General features: G+C 38.7%; 1 protein-coding gene across 1 annotated transcript; it reads left to right on the forward strand.

Annotated features, from left to right (window-relative positions):
- Nucleotides 1-5,580: 5,580 nt before the first annotated feature.
- Nucleotides 5,581-17,622, forward strand: LOC139742745 (arylsulfatase J-like). Its single transcript, XM_071653269.1, has 7 exons — nucleotides 5,581-5,859; nucleotides 8,874-9,060; nucleotides 12,490-12,692; nucleotides 14,837-15,044; nucleotides 15,643-15,901; nucleotides 16,507-16,676; nucleotides 17,348-17,622. The coding sequence occupies exons 1-7, from the start codon at nucleotides 5,581-5,583 to the stop codon at nucleotides 17,620-17,622; spliced, it is 1,581 nt and encodes a 526-aa protein (XP_071509370.1).
- The last annotated feature ends 4,796 nt before the right edge of the window (nucleotides 17,623-22,418 follow it).

A 22,418-nucleotide genomic window follows, 5' to 3' on the forward strand; every position in this document is an offset into this window, starting at 1 on the left:
AACCTATCCATCCACAAACACTTAGCGTATTCTTCCAGCACAATTATTATTATCATAATCTTTTTTTTTTTTGGTATATTATATACTTTTTCTCTTATGATGCGCTTGCCAGGAATAAATGTACATGTACCTGCGTCAAAACGCGATTATTATTATTATTTTTTTTTATGTTTTGATTTTTGTAAATGGCGCGTGAGGGGTGATGGGGTTCTTTTTACACTCTATGTGTTTTTACAGTCTTTACATGAATTACCTATGATGATGCCCAGTAAGTTGGAGACTTGTAGAGGGCTATTCAAGGATTCACTCCACGGGGTGGTCAGTTTATGCAATCTGGATTAAAAATTGTGAATTTGGTTTAAATTTGTTGTTTCTTTTCTCGCTGCAAGCTTTGATCTTTGCATTGGATTCCCTAGATACACATATCCAATGGATTCATATTTATGCCCAGAGTAATATGTCTACTTTGTATTTTCAGCATTTTGTGTACCTTAAAAGACTGTTTATGATTTGTTGTTTATTATCTAATTCTGCATTGAATATGTGCGCATAAAGGGTCTATGGAAGGGGACAATATTATACGTTTTATTGAGAAATTAACTTTCTTTTGCATGGAAACAAATACTTCTATCAAACCATTCTAATCTGTAACTATTTTGCCAATTTGTGTGTTTAATCAAATGATGTTTGAGCCACCAGCGTACACCCCACGGCTACTGAGTTACGTTCGAGTTGAGCTCCGTGTATGCAATATGCGATATTTTTCTTTGCTGCGTGTGTATATTTTTATGACGCTTTTGGCTCAGATCAGCGTTAGGGGTTTCCCCCAAAAATGCATTGGTGGCCTAGATTACATAATATTTCGTTATTTCAAGGCGATGACGCCATTTGTCATGTAATTTGCATATTTATGTCACTGCGACTAATATCACTGGTCTGGAAAGACCCATTTTATCGAACTCAACTGGTCAATAAACACTACTATCATTGCCTACAGCATTTCAGTAAGCATTTCATTAAGCAGCAACTGCATTTTTTATGCCTCCGCCACGAAGTGGTGCCGGAGGCATTATGTTTTCGGGTTGTCCGTCCGTCCGTACGTACGTCTGGTACGTCCGTCCGCATTCGTTTACGTTATAACTTGAGTAATATTGACTGGAATTTTACCAAACTTGGTCCAAGTATAAAGTATGATAGGGCAATTACCTGATTAAATTTTGGGTGAAATTGGCTAAAGGCTGAGGTCAAAGGTCAGGGTCAAATCATGAAATTGTATCTCTTTACGCGATAACTCAAGACTGGATCAAGCAAATTTCACTAAACTTTGTCCGAGGATGATGTATGATGGGACAATTACTTGATTAGTTTTTGAGTGAAATCGGACAGAGGTCAAAGGTCAAAGATCAAGGTCAAATCCTAAAATTTATCTGTTGACGCCATAACTCAAAACTGGATGAAGCAACTTTCACCAAACTTGGTCCAAGGATGAAGTATGATGGGGCAATTAGTTGAGTAGTTTTTTAGTGAAATTGGCAAGAGGTCAAAGGTCAAAGGTCAAGGTCAAATGCTAAGATGTTGCTATTTCCCCCATATCTATGCAATGCCCAAAGATATTTTCTTGAAACTAAGTGTAGACATGTAATACTGCGTTAAGATTCTCCAGAGAGAACTTCATGCCATAAGGTCAGAAGTCAAAAGGTCAAAGGTCAGGTGAAAATGTTACAATTTCACTTTTCTCGCAAATGGTTCAATGTATCTTCATGGAACTTGGTTACATACGCATGCACTGACTGGCAGGGATTATCTAGGGAATTTAGGGGTCATGGGTCAGTAGTCACAGGTCAAAGGCCAAGGTCAACTCCTCAAAATTTCACTCTTTATTTTATACTGTAATTACACATTTTCTTCATACCTTGAAAATTACTCAATGCATAAACTTATAAAAAGGGTCGGTCAAAAGTCAAGTAAAAATCCTCAATTCCCCATATATGTGTACCTGCACTCTTAGACAATTATAGCAAACCCAGTTCAAGAAAGTGAACATTCAAGATATTTCTGACAAACCTGTCATTTCAATATTTTGCTAGTTATGTAAAACTGTCATCACACATTGTGATGACATTGTATTATACACCTATTAGGAGAATCATGCATTATAGTGGAGGCATACCAGTCGCCATAGCGACATTTCTAGTTTTCTTTTATAATATGGCTGTATAACAGTGGTACAAACTTAACCATACAAACATTACCATACAAACATTACCATTTTGATTGCAGGCATGGTAACTGCAGTATCTCATAATGATTACATACCTCCTTGCGACACGGATCCTGTTGTCCTGCAGTTATGATTATGATTGAGCCATTCTCGGCTTATGCTTGTTTCAGGATTTTTTTTTTTCTCGGGGGCGGGGGAAGGTGGGGGGGGGGGGGGAAAGGGGGAGGCGAGGAGTTGGTTGGCCTCCGACAATACAGTGCCGGTGACGAGTTGCATGAGGGTTAGCCTTACGGTGGCATACGGCGGGTGGATGGGAGCGAACTCCCTGGTTGCGCGCTGTGTGTGCGTGTGCTGAAATTATAGCGAGCTGCCTTTGCAAAAGGCTGTTTGTGACATTACTGTACAGATTTAGAGAATGAAGGGAAAATGTGAAAGAAAAACTCATGCAATGAGTTGGAATTAAATCAAAAGTTGCCAGTATTTTTTTTCCCGACCTCTGATTAAATTCGTATGTGCTGCCCTCTTAGGTGATTATGCTGCAGTATTGATTGTCATCGCGTAATTCAATGTTCTCATGATACATGTACTGAGAAAAAGAAATCACAAATTTGTCGTTTTACACGATTGCTTTTTCTTTATTCTAATGTAACTCCTGTATCAGGGATAAGATGACTTTGATGTTTGTCGTGTATGACTGAAGAATGCCAGACTATCAGCAATTCATCTCAGGAAATGGAACAAAACTTGTATTTTGTGTATGAAAAAATGCAATGTAATATTCTTCTTTTGATGGCGTAAAAGGAGTGCCTGAGATGTCATTTAGAAATTAATTTAATGAAGATTCCGTAAAATCATACCTCATGAATTGATTGTCCCAATTTGCTCGATTTTGTTCAGTTTTTGTCTATCAGTCTTTTTTTTTTTTAATTTAAACCACGTTAATGTTGGAAGAGTGTACGAGCATGGCTGCCAGGGGTAATGAGAAATACAAGATTTATTGTTCCTGCTAATCACACTTATGGTAGCAGTATATGAGGGATGAAAGTACTTTTATTTGGCATTCAAACGTGCAATTCTTTTTTCAGAGAGATTTTATTCGTCCTAGTTTAATTCTATGGAATTCTCGAACTATGCGCGTTATTACATCGATTGATTAAATCAAAATATTTTACTTTTCCCCTGTTTACAGGAATGTGCGAAATGGTACAGGGTACCAATAAAACATTATTACATTATCAGTACATTATAGTACGTTACAAGTATAAGCACACGTAGATGTACTTAGTACGGCATATTGTGTAAAATGTATACGTGCTGGGTTGTCATGTGTTTTCTCTGTCGTAGCAAGTTACACAAACGTGACAAACACAACCAACTGGATTTTTTTATCGAGTGTAGTGTGTTGTAATGAATTTCTCCTGGTGGAAGCACGAAAATGAATAATTTTGAGCTTGTTCTTGGAGGTTTGCAAACTTTACCCCATGTATTTAGCAGTGTGGTGTGTGATCTAATCAATGAAGTGCAGGGTAACATGACCGAGCATTGTTGGATATACCAGTAGTTAAACACTATCACTGATAGTACTTGTTGAAGAAGACGTTTATAAAAGATCACTGCATTTACACCGTTTATACTCGCCATGTCTATGCCTACTGAAAATTATGATTAATAAAGGATCATAAAATATCTATTTTCCACTACAAGTGTATTGCCCGGACCGGTGTAATAATATGTCTCGTTCTAAGTTGTGTCCAAGATGTGATCAAGTTGTTCTGCATTGAAATATTTTTCTTTCAAACAAGAACTTGACCCATTCTACGTCACTTCTTTTTGCTGCGAAATGTTTTTTTTTTTTGCGAAGGAATAAAATACAAGGAGACCTGAAATCAAGATCCCGTGGACTTCTTGCATTTTCAAGACAACCCCCCAAATATTTATATGCATGTACACGTGTACATGGTATTCCTGTATGCACAAGTTTAAGTGATTATACATACTTCAGTAAGACGAATTTATTTCATTAATTTGACATACATACTCACTAGCACATGGACACTCAGCATAAGTCAACGAATATTACTCACACTATGACCCCGATTAAGGGTATAGTCATGATAGTGATAACCTCTTTCCAGTTCACCGGAAGTAACGGACGGGGTTATCACCGGTTCTACACTCCAAAGTTACGGTCCTCGCTTTGAAGATAAAGATAAGATTATAACAATGATTAATGTATTGGTGAAAATGAATTTAAACGACTGGAAAAGTACACATTGTATTATTCTGTTAAAACAATAAGACTTACTTTAAAGGGGAAGTATAGTTTCGATTGAGATGGGTTTGGAGATTTCTATCAGGTTTTTTTTAATCATAAGCTATATTATATATTATGTGTATTATATATATATACATATATATATATATATATATATATATACATATATATATATATATATAGTATATTAATCATTTTTCTGATAAAAACTCTCATGAAATATGAAAGACCATGAATTCTTAGAGGAATTCAAAGTTTATTTGATGAAAACTGGTTTTGAAATGGCTGATAGGCCTAAATCTATAAACAAAGAAATCCTAATAAAAGGTGGGACACACCTGTTATTAGGATTGCTTTCTTTTTCTTTGTTTTTGATATCTCAGCCATTTTAAAACCGATTTTCTTAAAATAAACATTAAATTCCTCTTGAAAATTATTGCGTGCTTTGTCGCTTATAACGGTCTACATGGATGTTTTACTTATTTATTCGTTTCTGTTTGCAACAATGAATTAAAGCTCGATGAAAGAAAAGCAGCGAAACAAAAGTAGATAGCTTTAATAATGATGTGTTTTGTGTTTCCTCGTTGTGACTAATCGATAGACGCGATATTGTTATGTAGAGCGGTGACCTCGTAAAGGGACAGGACGGTATCGATATCACTGAATTTCAAGTGTATAATATGCACTGATTGATGAAAGCTTATCCCACAAACCTTGAAGCGGGAAATCTAGCTGTGCGTCATGTTACCAGGTTAACCCCAAAACAGCAACAACGACAACAACAACAACAACAACAACAAAAATAATCATAGGATGTCAAAGCAACAAAAGAGCAAAACAAAACAAGGCGTAAACTCACTTTGCGGAAACGCTCAAGCGGGAATAGTTTCTCCATGATTGAGTACTTTGCCTGTCCTATATCAATGCCTCCACCAGTGAGTCCGGTCACTATTTCCCCGAGTACTCAGTCACGCTAACGGGATAAGTACATTTATGTTTGTTGCATTGAAGTCAACTAAGGGACGGACGTACAAAGAATTTCGTATTGCCAGTAGCTGAAGTTAGTCAATAGCCCGCTGCAAAAATGGTGCTACTGACGCTGCCGATTTCCACCTGCTTTCGAGTAGCCGTAGTCGCTACCATCGTCTGCTTCGTCGCCGATGCCTCTCCGCCCTCCCCGCACATCGTGTTCGTGATTGTCGATGATATGGGATTCAACGATGTCGGTTACCATAGCAACGATTCGGAGATTGAGACTCCCGTACTAGACGATCTAGCCGGTCGCGGAGTGAAGCTTGAGAATTACTATGTTGCCCCTTTGTGCACCCCTACACGAAGCATGTTATTGACCGGGCGATATTTGGTGAGCAAATGATTCTCCTTCATTATACGAGTTGAATAATAAATTATGTGACCGTGCATCACAAAACGAACGAAAAGTTCCACCCCTGGATTTTATGTGAGGACTCAAAAAAAGGTGGAAATGGGTCAACCAAGTCAATCTTGAGTTTTTCATATTTTCCGAAAGAGCTACCCTTCTTCTACAACATTCTTAAGTTTAGGATCATGACATGAAAGGGAAAGTATGTTTTCAGCAGGTTTTCTGCAACCCATTTTTTTTTTTTTTTTTTTTGGGGGGGGAATATAGAATAATCAGGTATGTATTAGAGTCCCCCTTTCATTTCTTGAAATCCTTTACACACTCTTCACTTTCAAATCTAATAACTCTTGAAAGGATAACTCTGCTGCTTTGAAAGTTAGCATTAATCATGCACAAAATAGTATGTTAATATAGAACATGCTCAATTTCAGCTTAAATCTGGTAATCTCTTCATTGTTGTTGCTCTGGTGATTTACTTCCTGTTTTTGCCCCTTTCATTACACAGCTCGCACAGATTGGTAAAGATTAGGCGCTTGAATAGACCCTGCACTTCAGAGCCTATTTTCTCAGTTCACACTTTTCCAGAGTGTGTGCTTTCTTTCTATAGTATTCATTTATTTATTTATTTATTTATTTATTTACTTATTTATTAAGTCTTCTTTAAAAGCAGGGTAGTCCCATTCAGTGCCACGAAGGCCTGCTTTACAAGGGAGCCCTGCGTTGATATAAATTACATTGCATGTGCGCACAATTAAAAAAAAAAACAAGAACAAAACAAACATAGATATGATACAGCTAAAGAACAATCGGTTCGAAAGAACATAAAACACATAAGAAAGAACATAAAACGAGCAGAGAAAATAGATATCTGAATAATTCGTAGCTAGTGTAAAGGGTTTATATCAAATGAGAGACTGGTGTTGGCGTACACGATTCTTAAATGTTTGCAATGAGGAGGCTGTTTGAATAAAAATGGTTAACTCATTAAAAGATTTGCTTGCAGCATATGTGAAGGAGCATTTCTTATATTCAGTTCTAGGTTTGGGTATATGTAATTGGCAAGAAAGGGCATAACGAGTGGTATAAGTAGTAGGGCGTTTGGTCACAAGTTTGGCTATGTACGTTGGGGCTAAATTGTGTAATAATTTGTACACCAGGACACAGTAATGATATTGAATTCTTTGTTCAACTGACTGCCATTTGAGAATATGAGTAAGAGCTTGCGCTGACATGTAATAACCTCCATTCACCACACGAGCATACTTGTTTTGACAGCGTTGCAATCTATTTAAATTTGTCTTTGTTAATGACCCCCATACAGCACAACAGTAATCAATATGTGGAAGTATGAAAGAAAAATACAACTGATTCATGATTTTACGTGTCAAACACGATTTGATTCTTCGTATACATACAATAGAACGAGACATTTTCGTGACTACTTCATCGATGTGGGGAGACCAGTCAAGAGTTTGTTCAAAGATTACCCCAAGGTGTTTGATTCTCGTGACAGTTTCCAAAGGCCTGTCATTCATACAAATTTGAAGAGAATGTCTCTGTTTTCCTCGGCGAGGTCTGAATAACATAACTTTCGTTTTGTCTAAATTAACAATCATACCATTGTCTAAAAACCATTTACTGAGGAGTAGAGTGTCTGCTTGGAGTTGTTCCTGTACTTTATAAGCATCACGTCCTGGGTGAAATATTGCCGTGTCGTCTGCATAGAGAGATACTTTAGTCGAAGTACTAAAGTTTAAGTTAGGAACATCATTGATGAACATACAAAAGAGCAATGGCCCTAGTATTGAACCCTGTGGAACTCCTGTTTGAACGGGGAGAAATTCGGATCTCTTGCCTTTAAAAGAAACGCATTGCTCTCTCCCTATTTAGATAGGTTAGAGGAGTCCATTTGAATTGAGTTATACATCATTGTAAAGCTTAGAGTCTGCTCTTTAAGAATCTACCCTCAACTAAAATCTATATCTTGCGACTTTGTGTTCATTTTTTGATGCAGGGTATTATGGTAAAAGGCTTAGTCTATAGTTATACTCATCTTCGCAAACGCTGAGAATTAAGTCTTGTGTATAGGTATATAATAATTATCAGAGGACTTGTGAGTTCTAAATGCATCTTCCTCGCCGAAAAGAAACAAGATTTTGCGTGTTGTTATAGTAGCCTACATTTTATAATAAAACATGTGAGTGAACCGGTTATTCATTTAGGCGGCAAATCTTGTATTAAAAGTACATAAGTGAGATTTCAATTTATTTCAGTACTGTGAGTAAATGAGACCAGTCAATTTGTGGCATCCTATAAATGGAACGTCTGTATAAGCCTATGCATTTTTCGTAATATGCACGGCATATGCAATGGGATGGTGTATGGGTATAATGTTTGTTAACGCACTTCGCAGAATATTATAGCATGCACTGTATCGGTAAATTTGGTTATTTGGTCATTGCCCGTAATTGGTAACTTATGAAATCTTCTTTAGCTAGTATACAGCTAGAAAGCTTACGAAAACTTCAAAACTTTCTCGCATGCTTCATAATGATACACTATGAAATAGGCCTATGCTCTGTCAGAGTTATACTTGAAATTACTGCCGAACTGACATTTTTATCATAACAGATATTCCGGAGTGTATCTAACCATAATTGACGTCAGGTTTCCGGGTTAATTACTGACGTCATGCATTTTCCGTTTCTTCTGTAGTCATCAAACAAAGCCTTCAATCGAATGCTAAAAGCGTTTATGTTTTTTTTTTTTTCTGCCACCCTTCCTTGCACAATCAGTCTATGTAGAAACACATTGCAAGCATTACTCATTTAAATTTCAGAATCTACAAGCATTCCTTGCCGCCATTCTATAGCAGATTATGATGAGGTGTTGCAACATAAATCATAATGAATACAGGCTGAAGATCCAACTTTGGCTACAATCCAATTATTAATGCTAACGGTGACTCGTTATATGTTATATATTCCGTCGCCTAGATTCATAATGGTCAGCAGCACCTCGTGATCGACCCGGTCAAGCCCCGGTGCCTTCCTCTGGACGATGCCACATTGGCCGATAAATTGACCGAGGCGAACTATTCCACCCACATGGTGGGTAAATGGCATCTGGGTTTTTACAAGAAGGCATGCTGGCCAATGAACCGGGGTTTCCAGTCATTTTTCGGTGAGGGCGCTCATTAATTTGGGCCAGTACAGTATTTTGACATTACTCCACTCAACTTCTAGATTTTTTTTTTCAATTATGACTAGTAGTGATTTTAGTACTATGATTTTAAATACACTGTATACTGTACAACCGTTATTATCAATACCATCATCACCCCCATCATCATCATCATCAATCATACTATAATTATATACATTTTATCCTTTTCAACATTCTCCCTTTAATAGTGAGTTGTCAACATCACATCACGATATATGACTCTTTTTTGTCCATTATTTTTTGTCACCCTGCTCTTGAAATTTTGTGGCGGCGTGCATGGCTTGTATATTCATTATTAGGATTGACCCCTACGTAGTTTAATAATGTCAAGAAAATAAGGAGAAGAATTGGAAAGAGAACAAAGTGACGGTACCCTTATTCAGAAGTCAATACACACTTACAGGCTTTTCATCATTGATACGATTGACGTATCAAGGTTAATAAGGGATGTCACCTATACAACAATCTAAACACGGATGTACTTTCAACCCCGGGGCGTTCAACACACAAAAATAATGTATAGAGAAGGAAATTTGTGTCGTCGTTATTGTTTAAAGTGCATTCATTCCTTACGGATACTTAATCAGAGATCGAGGTGACCTCCCTGGACGATCCTTGGCGGTGGTAGCACTTTATAAGGACAGTGACACTATGCAAGTACAACTTACAATCGTCAAAGACATTCAATGAATAATAAAATGATGAATATATAAATGGATGAATAAATGAATAAACAAACAAAATCCAAAAAATAAATAGAATAGATTAATAAATAAATAGTAGATAAAATGAATAGATAAATAAATAAATAGATAAACAAATGAAAAATATGCTGGGGGCTCATGATGTCCGACAGCACCTTCGTAGAGAGACTGAAAAAAAAAAGAAGGAAAAAATGTTCACATCGAATAAGCAACGGCAGAGACCTTGGGCATCCACAAAGAGACGTAAAATAATCATAATACAGGGTGGCCCAAAAAGAACGGAACACCTAAGATCTTTAATTCTAGCAATATTCTTGCTAATATGTCACTATTTTGCATACTGTTGGAAAGGCCATTCTTTTTCCAATAGAATGACACCAAGTTCTTTAATTCTGGTCAATGCGTTATGATTTAAGGACCATTTTTGTCAACCCTTGCAGTTTTCAAAATGTGATCATTTTGCACTCTCAGAGACACCGAAACCAGCGAGAATTCGGCTTGCCATAGAACCAGTAGCGTTCACAATGTGGTAAGCACTATTTGGGCACCCGTTCCGCTTCATCATGAATATTCATCATCTACATGTATTTCCCGGCAGCGTTTTTACATTTCCCGGCAAAACTGAACATTTTTCCATCTCCCGGAGAGACGTTTTAACATTCCCCGTTGATGCAATTTTTTGAGATTTTCATATTTCCCGGCGGTACGTTTTTACATTCTATGCCACGTATCCAGCGTTCTGCCATTTACTAGTATACAAATGATGCACAGGATAGAGTGTGTTAGTGTAGGCGTATAGTGTACTCGAGGGTATTTACAATTGTGAAACATGCACGAGCGAAGCCGAGTGCATGTTGCACTACATTGTAAATACCCGAGAGTGAGCTACGCCTCCACTAACGCCACGAAATAATCCTGTGCATCATTTGTTTTATAAAATGGGTCGAAAATTCGACTAGGTAAACATTGTGACGTCAGTGACTTTACGCTTTTTTGCAAGGCCGTGCATGATAGTAAAAATTAATGCACGCACACGTGACTCATTTCAGCGCTTCCAATTGGCTACATTCTTGAACCCATTTTATAATATACAAATGATGCACAGGATAGAGTGTGTTAGTGTAGGCGTATAGTGCACTCGAGGGTATTTACAACTGTGAAACATGCACGAGGCGAAGCCGAGTGCATGTTGCACTACATTGTAAATACCCGAGAGTGAGCTACGCCTCCACTAACGCCACGAAATAATCCTGTGCATCATTTGTTTTATAAAATGGGTCGAAAATTCGAAAACTAACAGCATTTGTCAGCGTTTTTCACGTACCTTTGTGGGTCAAGACGTCCGAGGATGTTCGTCCCAAACATTTACGCACGTCGCACTCGGAAATCCCGCACATGTAAGTACTGTACGTATAAGCGTATACGTACGCCACATGATTGTTGTGCACAAGAAAGGCCGGCTGGCAGCCCGAACGAGAAGTTGTTTACAGGATTGACAGCGCGTATGGTAGCGCGCGACGCACTTGTAACAACTGATTAAGTGCGCACTGCTAGTGTAAACATTGTGACGTCAGTGACTTTACGCTTTTTTGCAAGGCCGTGCATGATAGTAAAAATTAATGCACGCACACGTGACTCATTTCAGCGCTTCCAATTGGCTACATTCTTGAACCCATTTTATAATACAGTATCTTACTGCCTGATGAATATTCATGATGAAGCGGGACGGGTGCCCAAATAGTGCTTACCGTTTTAATGTGCGGAATGTGGGGCGAACGGTGTTATTGTCATCAGGTCGTCTCATTCACAATGGTAACGAACAATAACAACCACATTCCACATAATTATTGTTAACGTAACTGGTTCAATGGCAAGCCAAATTCTCGCTGGTTTCGGCATCTCTGAGAGTGCAAAATAATCACATTTTGAAAATTGCAAGGGTTGACAAAATGGTCTTAAAATCATAACGCAATAACCAGAATCAAAGAACTTCGTGTCATTCTATTGGAAAAAGAATGGCCTTTCCAATAGTATGCAAAATAATGACATATTTGCAACAATACTGCTGAAATTAAAGATCTTAGGTGTTCCGTTCTTTCTGGGCCACCCTGTATATTAAAGGGTGTGTACAGTTCTTGTTGAGGTGAGGATTTAGCTTTTAACGTTTTGCGAGATATTCAGAAACCACTCAATGAAATATCAAAGAGCGTTCATTTCTATAAGGGATATCAAAAGTTTTTTTTTTGATGAAAATCGGTTTTGAAATAGCTGAGATGTCAAAAAACAAGGTGAAACAAAGAGATCCTATTAAAAGGCGTGGCCTGTCGCCTTTTATTACTATCATTTTTTTTTTTGATATCTCAGCCATTTGAAAACCAATTTCATCAAATAAGCGTTAAATCTTCCTTAGAATTACATGCTCTTTCATATTTCATAAGAGGTTTCTCGTTATCTCACTTAGGAATGTTCAAAACATGAATCCCCATCTCAACCAGTACTGTAGAGTCCCTTGTGTACATGTAGTTTTGAAATGAGCAGTGATTGGTTTAATAGCTATTGGTGTGTATGTATAAATTACCTGGAGAAGATGGAGATAATAAATGATACATCAACGACATTATTTTCAGATGGTAAGATGATTGTTGAGTGAATTTGAACTTACATTATTACCGAAATAACTCAGGAAAGCTGCTCGGCAGTGGCGACCATTTTTCCCACAACGTGACGCACAAAAACAACGCGGGAGGCAGGTGCGGTCACGACTTCACCGGCATGGACCTTCGCGACGGCGAGACCAACGTCCAGCCCGACTACGAAGGCGTGTACTCCACGGAGATCTTCACGGAGTGGGCCCAGAAAATCATTCGTAGTCACAACGCCGATGAGGTGAGGGAGTTTCTGGGTGTGTGTGTGTTCGTGTGTGTGTGTGTGTGTGTGTGTGTGTGTGTGTGTGTGTGTGTTTCAATTCAGAAATTGAATTCAGACTGTCAGAAGAACTGGGAAATATGAACTGGGAAGTTGTTATATATACAGGTATATCGGGAAACTCGTTTAAATCAAAGGATTGAATACAATTATATTGATGATTAGAAGGGGAGGAACCAAAGTTTAATGATGTTATGAAGTATTTTAGGATGTGTAAAGAAGAAGAAAATAAGATAGCGATTAAAAGGGGAACAGTTGGATGCATTTGTCAAAGTGGGAATATATTATGATGTATGCCGAGGATGAGATGTGATTTTCTTTTTCTGTCTTGATTTTGCCGTATCTACGAGTTATTTTCACATTGCTGTCGTGTTGTTTTTTTTTTTCGTCTCCCATACTTCTACCACTTCCATATCACTTCCACATTATGATTAGGATTTTTTTATTGTACGGGGAAAGATGGTGATTTACACGTCAGTCAGAGTTATTCAAGTGTGAATAAAACCTGAGGGCTGAAGGCATAGGGGCGGGCGGTGGCCTCGATTTTTTTTTCTTTTTAATTTGAGAAGCAATGGAATATGCCTCGTTTGTTTTGAGCAAACTATCATGTTCTCGTTTTGAGGGCATTTTGCGAGAATTTAATAATGTGTGTTAAAAAAAAAAGTATGGGTGTGACAAGTGTTGACAGGGATGAGTAAATTGTTTTAGGTAGGAAGAGTGAGGAGAGGGGGACTGGTGGTTAGGGTGGATTTGGGGATATGGGTTATCATTTTGATGTAATGATAAACAAGGATTTCGTTTGATTAATGCAAGAATGTTTTATGAGATTTTAGTTTATTGAGGCTCTTATGCCATGCTATCCTTTCATTAACTCTTTATGTGCCGCGTTCGGACGTGCGACTTAGTCGACGACGTGCCAACTTCGCATATTCTGCTCAAACCCACAAACCCGCCCAAACTGATCGATAAGTGGCCAAATAATGCAGCAGTACAATGAAAGCTTCCGTTTGCCTCATATATAGCTTGCATGTTATCAGTGATTGATTATCAAGCGGTGTTCCCTAATAGATTTGCGTGGAAATTCTAGGTTTCTGTCACTGTTTTGTGTGTAAAAGTCATACCTTCGCAATGAATGTAGTTACTGGTCATTTCAAAGAAAAACAATCATCCTTGTCTGACAATCTTCATCAGAGCAAAGCTTGGCATTTTCTCTACAACTTTGCTCATCACATGTTCAGCTTAACGGAAATCTATATAAGTAGTTCCATAGATTTGAAAAACAGAATATTTTCTCAAAGCATGACAACTGTAGTGTATCAGAATAATGTGGCACACAGGGGGTTTCCACCATGGCACATAAAGAGTTAAGCAGGCTTGCATGTTATGCTGGGTTTTTTTTCTTTTCATTTGCATGTTTTGTACGATGAAGCAGAAGTTTTTTTTTTTCTCTCTCTTTAGTTTGATTACGTTGATTCAGTTGAATGTTTGGATTTGTTTCATTGTGAAAACTATGGTGACATCAAACGGAATTCCAATACAAAAATTTATTTAAAAAGTTATAAAACCAGAAGACATAGTGACGACAGAGAGAAAGAGAAAAAATGCGCGAAATGACGAATAGACTGTGAAACTAGACTTAAAGGATTTTGAACAGTACACGCCTACTTTTTGATTTATTTTATCGACCTATTTATTAACTGATTTATTCACTCATATATTTATCAATATATATTCATCTATCCATCCACGATATTAATTTTATCTATCTATTCATTTATCTATCAGTCTATCTGTCTGTTTATCTTTCTATGGAACTTTCTACCTATCTAGATCTATCTACGTTTCTATCTATCTATCTATCTATCTATCTATTTATCTATCAATATATCTATCTATCTATTTATCAATCTATCTATCTACCTACCCATCTATCTATCTATCTATCTATCCATCTATCTATCTATCTATATTATCTATTCATTTATTTTTACGAGCTGCGAAATCTTGGAAGTTGATGATGATGATGATGATGATGATGATGATGATATTCCGGATATAATTATGAAGGTTCATCTTTTCTGTTTCCATTTTGATTATGCACGCAGTCCTTGTTCCTGTATCTTGCCTACCAAGCCCCACACTTACCGATCCAGGTACCGGACTCGTACGCATACCCGCGAAACATCATCAAGAATAAGGATCGCCGGTACTACGCCGGTATGATTTCGTACTTGGACGAGTCGATCGGAAATCTCATCGACACCCTGGAATGGTGGGGACTGTGGAACGATACCGTCTTTGTGTTTACGTCAGGTGAGAATAGATCACGTGCTGGAATCTTACGCATGAACCAGTCCTAGTTGAAAAGCCACATTTCTCTGATTTGGAGCTGTAATTAACATTGTAACTACATTGTTTTGGCTATGAAGTTCATGTTTTACATGAACTTGATATTCAAAAGAATTTGAAACCAACCTCGTTTATAGATCTATTTGGTGAATTGATCCAGTTTCGTGTAATTGTCTCCACCACACTTTCCAGAGAATCATTCGTGGTGAGACTAAACATCGTATCATAGATGCCAGCTTGCAGTCCTATAATGACAATGTGTCCGATGACAATAATTTAACCCTTTTTGAATGCAATGATTTAGCCGACTGTCTTCCATTGCTAACTTACAAAACACGAAGACAGGTAGTCATAGTTATAGATAGACGCCTACACCCAACTTTAGGCGAAGCAATATTCCTGTTCCGTAAAAGTTTGATTTATGGGTAAAATATGTTTGGCTGTAAATCAAGCAGGATCCAATTACAAGCGTAAAAGAATTTCCGCATTAATGAGAATGACATCCGGGGCCTTGATGATTCTTCCGTTGTCACATATGTCATTGCCAAATGATCTCGCTCAGACAATGGAGGCGTCGGGGGCAAAAATGCAGGTAGCAATTGGCCTCTGCGGGGCGCAAAGGGCAACTACTTCGAGGGAGGGATTCGCACTGTAGGCTTCATCACCAGTCCCTTGCTGCCTGCCAGCGTGAGGGGCACCACCAGCACTGCACTGATGCATGTGAGCGACTGGTTTCCAACACTACTCGAAGGCGTCGCCGGGGCAACCATAAATGAGACAGAGCTGCAGTTGGATGGAGTCAATATGTGGGACACCATCACGTATGTGAACAGCTAAAAAAAAAAATAAAAACGGAAGAATGTGATTGTTTGTTTGTTTGTTTGTTTGTTTGTTTGATTTATTTTGTCATAACTTCATCATGATTAGGTCTCAATGGCTAAATTTTATTGATTAAAAGGCATCAATTTTATGTCAGGAACAACAATACTGTGACTCTGTGGGTAACATAATTTTATTTGAATTTATATTGTCAGGTCGCTGGTTTGAGTCCGCAACCTTTAGTGGGTGTGCCCCTGTTATACACAAATGAAAGCCATTTCATCCTCGTTACCTATCCATTTAAGGGTCCGACCTAAAGCCTTTTGTCCCATCATTCCCACGTATAGCTTTCTCATGGATATTAAGCGCTTCTTTTAAAATTGGCCTCTTAGAACAGAGTAAAACGATTTCAAACATAATATTGGGGCATACATGAACAAGTCATCGGTGAGATTTAGATATGACTTTGATGACACTATCTTTGATAACAGTAACTATATAAGTGGATGAAATTTGAAGACCTTCAGCAGAGCAATCTATCGGTCATGTGATATGAGTGAACCACTGCGACTACACCAATCAAAATGTTGACGAAATCTTCGTTCAGGAATGGTACGTCGGGTAGTGATGACCGTGAGATCGTCTACAATATCGACCCGCTGATGCGGAGGCCGAGCTCGATCGACCCCAAGTACGACAACCAGTCTCTCATCTTTGACGTGGGCATCCAAGCCGCCATCAGACGGGGGGACATGAAGCTCATCACCGGATACCAGGGTAGGAAGAAATGCGCCGAAAACCACCAAAATACAAACAATAACACAAGTAAAAGGACATGAAAGAACATTCAAGTGTATTCCTTTTGGAATACGTGTCAATTAGAAAGACAAACAACCAACCAAGTCGTAAAAATCGTGTAGTCTGTAGTATTTTCTGGTTAAGGATAGACCAGACGTATCTTCACTGACTATGATAAAAGCTATCAATTCAACTTTCCGTCATTTTGTTTCGATCTATCTGTCCGTCAACATGACTGTCTCTCTATCTATCTATTCATGTGTTTAAATTGGTCTAGGGCAATTACTAAAGTACCCCCTGGGCAATTACCCTGGACCCTTCCCCTGGCCCTAATCCTAATCCTGAACCTAATCCTAACCCTAATCCAAACTCCTAACCCTAAACATAACCCTGGACTCCTAACCTTAACTCTAACCTTATCACTAACTAGTATTTAGCCGGGTGTAATTGCCCTCTGGGGATAATTGCCCGGATACGGTTTAAATATCTACTCGGGGGTTTTCTTCCTTCTCTTTGTTTTGTTTGTTTTGTTTTTGTTTTGTTGTTTTTTTTTTTGCCTCTCCAGCTCTCCGTGTCAATGCAAGCCGTTACTTGATCTGTATTGTACAAAGAGTATTTTCATCATCAGTTTTGTGTTTTTACGTGTTCAGCGGACACGGACTGGTTTCCAACGTTCGAATCTGGTCTGTCTGACGTAAGTGCCAACGACCCTGCGGGGAAAGCCGTCTGGCTCTTCAACATCACCGCCGACCCACTGGAGGAGAACGACCTCTCCGACTCGATGGGCGACGTGGTAGACGATCTTCTCGGCCGTCTGTGGGACTACTACAACAGCACCCGCTTTGTGCCTCCCGTCAACGAGCGCAAGGACTGCGACTCGGACCCCGCCCTCCACGGTGACCTCTGGACATGTTGGGAGTGCTAGACAAAAAAAAGTTAAAGAAGTCCTCCGGATGATTTTCAGACTTCTACATTAATTTGAACAACTATAGATTAGTTATACCGAGTACAGAGTTTCAGAACTTAAAGTGCAGCTTGAGTGATTGGGTTGAGGTATAGGAAAATGTTTTCAAAATCTACCACAAATTGCAATGAACAAGGATAATGACATGGCAGCCTCACCAAAAGAATCCATGAATTGAGGAGCTCAAGGAAGCAGAACAAAAGAACATGACATGCATACATTCTACACAGGTGAATATGTTAAGCAAGTGGTATTGTAATGGAATCACAGTGTGACATTTTGAAATATGTGAGACTCCTATATTTATGTCATCAACACTGTTCAGTGTAATTGTTTAAGATTTGTCAGAGTATTGTGTCTCTGCTCAAGGACCACAATAAATTCCACAAATCTATACATGGAGCTGTCAATTTATGTACTACATGATGTGAAATTATGAAAATCGTCTGGAATGCCCCTGTAACCTCAATTCCCTCTTTTTAATCGCCTATACAGGATATTAATATTTCCTGTGCAGATTCTTCGAAGTCGTCACAATTTTGTCACAGCACGTTATCAATCTTTAGTCCTGTCAATTTTATAGAAGATCATAGAGAAAATGCTATAGGCCTAGTTCTATTTATAAAACAGGACATCAAATCAGCTGTGAAAATTCAGTGTCACATGTGTCTATCAAAGATTGACATTAGTTGCATCCTTCTCCAAGTATTTCTTCTTTAGTACACTGAACCATGTGTTGAAATGGAACACAGTGCACACTACATTGTACATGCATATTAATGGAAATGTGATGTATACAATGAAAGTAATAAATGGACGTGTTTTCCCGTCTGTGTCTGTGAACGAGTTCATTCCCTTTCCGTTTAATAATAAAAAAAGATGTACATCGTATCATTTTTTGTTGTATGCGGATTATTTTCCCATGCTCTTGATTGGTACGCAAGGCTGCCGCCATATTGCGTTCGCCTCTTGCTATACATTTCTCTAATTCGGAAGTGTATTGGACATAATATCATTATGAGGCAGACCGAAACGGATATAACATCGGCAAGACTGGAAAAGAATGACATAAGAGACTTTCATTACGTCACTGGTGTTGGTAGACTCGCGATTGGCTTAAAAAAGAAAGAAAGAAAGAAAATGGTATGGTTTTGGTTAAGGCCTGGCTTCAGGTTGTGCGTGTGTGTGTGTGTGTGTGTGTGTGTGTGTGTGTGATAATGAGAAACCTTTTATGATATCTGAAAGAGCATGTAATTCCAAAAAGATTAAAACGTATATTTTGATGAAAATTGTTTTTGAAATGGATGAGTATCAAAAACAAGCAATCCTTATCAAAGTTTCTGGCCCACCTTTTATTATAGGTTCGCTTTGCTTTACTTAGTTTTTGGATGTCTCGGCCATTTCGAAACTGATTTTCGTCAAATGAAGTTTAAATTCCTCTTAGAATAATGATTATACTCTGGTAAAATTTCACAAGTGGTTTCTCAGCATCTTGCAAAGAAAAAAAATACGTGTCAATCATCATTCCCACCAATATACTATATAGGCCTACAAGGGCGTACCGAGGGGGGGGGGGTGTTTTGGGTGTTCAAACACCCCCCTTTGCCAAAAGGGGGGTGTTTAAGGTGTTCAAACACCCCCCTTGGGCAAGAGGGGTGGATGATGATACATTATGGAGTTACATAATATCATACGCACTAAAGAACTCGTGTACAGTACGTGTTAATACTACGTTACTGCACCGCGCGCGAAGCTGACGCGCAAACAGAAAACCAAATCAAACAAGATAAAAACAAAACATGAATTCCATGTTTTGTAACGCTGAAATATACAAATTTTCGGCTCGCTCGCTGCGCCCGCTCGCCAAAATTTATCCAAAAAAAAAGAAGAACAAAACGTAATGATGACGTGGAAATATAAAAATTTCGGGTCACTCACTCGTAGTAATTTAGAGTATTTTTCCAAGTCCTTAGTTTGTTGGCATAAATCGTTATCTATGAAGCCGTCACTATCCCATCTTGATTAGAATTGTAAGATTTAATAACCAAAAAATGACAAGAATTCCATGTTTTGTAAGGTGAAATACAAAAATTGTCGGCTCGCTCGCTGCGCTCGCTCGCCAAAATTTATCAAATTTATCAGATTTTATATCACCCTCAAAAAAAAAAACCTTTTAAGTGCTCGAAAAAGCACATCAAGTGGACTTTTTTAAAGTCCCTACCGGGATGGGATTGGGGTTGAACACTGTTGGTATAAATCGTTATCTATAAGACCGTCACTATATCTTGATTAGAATTGTCATTCGAAGATTTAATAACCAAAAATGACAAGAATTCCATGTTTTGTAAGCTGAAATACAAAAATTTTCGGCTCGCTCGCTGCACTCGCTCGCCAAAATTCTTCAATATCTATTACATTTAAAACACCCTCAAAAAGACCCCTTCTATACGTACTTGAAAAAGCACATCATGTGGACTTTTTTTAAGTCCCTACCGGGATGGGGTTGGACACTGTTGGAACAAATCGTTATCTATAAGGCCGTCACTATGATTAGAATTGTAATTTGAAGATTTAATAACCAAAAATGACAAGAATTCCATGTTATGTATAAAGCTAAAATATAAAAATTTTCGGCTCGCTTGCTGCGCTCGCTCGCCAAAATATATCAAAATTTAGGGTTGCCTATTTATACATTTAAATCACCCTCAAAAGACCCCTCTTAAATTTATCAGATTTTATATCACCCTCAAAAAGAAAAACCTTTTAAGTGCTCGAAAAAGCATATAAAGTGGACTTTCGCTCGCATTTAATCGTTATGCCATTCTCCTGATGTTACTGCCAGCAACTGCTAGCAGTTGCACCCGGTGCGCCCCCTCCCCTTAATTTCTAAAGCGAAAAAATATAGCTGCCAACGGCAGTTTGGGGACTTAAAATGTCAAAATTTTCAAGCTCGCTCGCTTCGCTCGCTCGCATTTAATCGTTATGCCATTCTCCTAATGTTACTGCCAGCAACTGCCAGCAGTTGCACCCGGTGCAACCCCCTTAATTTCCAAAGCAAATATATATATATATATATATATATATATATATACATATATTATTATACATAGCTACAAACGGCAGTTTGGGGACTGTAAAATGTCAAAATTTTCAAGCTCGCTGGTCATACCTCCCCCAATCATGAACATAAACCGACACCCTTGACGACCAGTGGCGGATCCAGGGGGCGCACCGGGCGCCCCCTCCCTCCAATGCGAAAAAATATATATATACATGTAGCCACAAACGACAGTTTTTGGACGGTAAAATGTCAAAATTTTCAAGCTCGCTCGCTTCCCTCGCTCGCATTTAACCGTTATATTCCATTCTCCTGATGTTACTGCCAGTAATTGCCAGCAGTTGCGCCCGGTGCGCCCCCCCCCCCGAATTTCCAAAGCGAAAAAATATAGCTACAAACGGCAGTTTGGGGACTGTAAAAATGTCAAAATTTTCAAGCTCGCTCGCTTCGCTCGCTCGCATTTAATCGTTATGCAATTCTCCTGATGTTGCTGTCAGTAATTGCCAGCAGTTGCGCCCGGTGCGCCCCCTCCCCTTAATTTAAAAAGCGAAAAAATATAGTTACAAACGGCAGTTTTGGGAATGTAAAATGTCAAAATTTTCAAGCTCGCACGCTTCGCTCGCTCGCATTTTATCGTTATGCAATTCTCCTGATGTTGCTGTCAAATTGCCAGCAATTGCGCCCGGTGCGCCCCCTCCCCTTAATTTCTAAGGCGAAAAAAATATAGCTACAAACGGCAGTTTTGGGACTGTAAAATGTCAAAATTTTCAAGCTCGCTCGCTTCGCTCGCTCGCATTTAATCGTTATGCAATTCTCCTGATGTTGCTGTCAGTAATTACCAGCAGTTGCGCCCGGTGCGCCCCCTCCCCTTAATTTCTAAAGCGAAAAAATATAGCTGCCAACGGCAGTTTGGGGACTTAAAATGTCAAAATTTTCAAGCTCGCTCGCTTCGCTCGCTCGCATTTAATCGTTATGCCATTCTCCTGATGTTACTGCCAGCAACTGCCAGCAGTTCCACCCGGTGCAACCCCCTTAATTTCCAAAGCAAATATATATATATATATATATATATATATATATATAATTATATACATATATTATTATACATAGCTACAAACGGCAGTTTTGGGACTGTAAAATATCAAAATTTTCAAGCTCGCTTGCTTCGCTCGGTCGCATTTAATCGTTATGCAATTCTCCTGATGTTGCTGTCAGTAATTGCCAGCAGTTGCGACCGGTGCGCCCCTTCCATTAATTTCTAAAGCGAAAAAATATAGCTACAAACGGCAGTTTGAGGACTGTAAAATGTCAAAATTTTCAAGCTCGCTCGCTTCGTTCGCTCGCATTTAATCGTTATGCAATTCTCCTGATGTTGCTGTCAGCAATTGCCAGCAGTTGCGCCCGGTGCGCCCCCTCCCCTTAATTTCCAAAGCGAAAAAATATAGCTACAAACGGCAGTTTTGGGACTGTAAAATGTCAAGATTTTTAAGCTCGCTCGCTTCGCTCGCTCGCATTTTATCGTTATGCAATTCTCCTGATGTTGCTGTCAGTAATTGCCAGCAGTTGCGCCCGGTGCTTCCCCTCCCCTTAATTTCTATAAGGCGAAAAAATATAGCTACAAACGGCAGTTTTGGGACTGTAAAATGTCAAAATTTTCAAGCTCGCTCGCTTCGCTCGCTCGCATATGCAATTCTCCTGA

This window comes from Diadema antillarum, unplaced genomic scaffold, assembly GCF_040938485.1.
Source record: "Diadema antillarum isolate AM-2024a unplaced genomic scaffold, OU_Dant_1.0 seq00001018_RagTag, whole genome shotgun sequence".
NCBI classification, from domain to species: domain Eukaryota; kingdom Metazoa; phylum Echinodermata; class Echinoidea; order Diadematoida; family Diadematidae; genus Diadema; species Diadema antillarum.

Excerpts from the sequence above, each read along its gene's own strand:
- LOC139742745 (XM_071653269.1), top strand. The coding sequence starts at position 5,581 with ATGGTGCTACTGACGCTGCCGATTTCCACCTGCTTTCGAGTAGCCGTA. Across the intron at positions 12,693-14,836 it reads GTAGTCACAACGCCGATGAG|TCCTTGTTCCTGTATCTTGC; the intron begins GTGAGGGAGTTT and ends TTATGCACGCAG. Across the intron at positions 15,902-16,506 it reads AATATGTGGGACACCATCAC|GAATGGTACGTCGGGTAGTG; the intron begins GTATGTGAACAG and ends ATCTTCGTTCAG.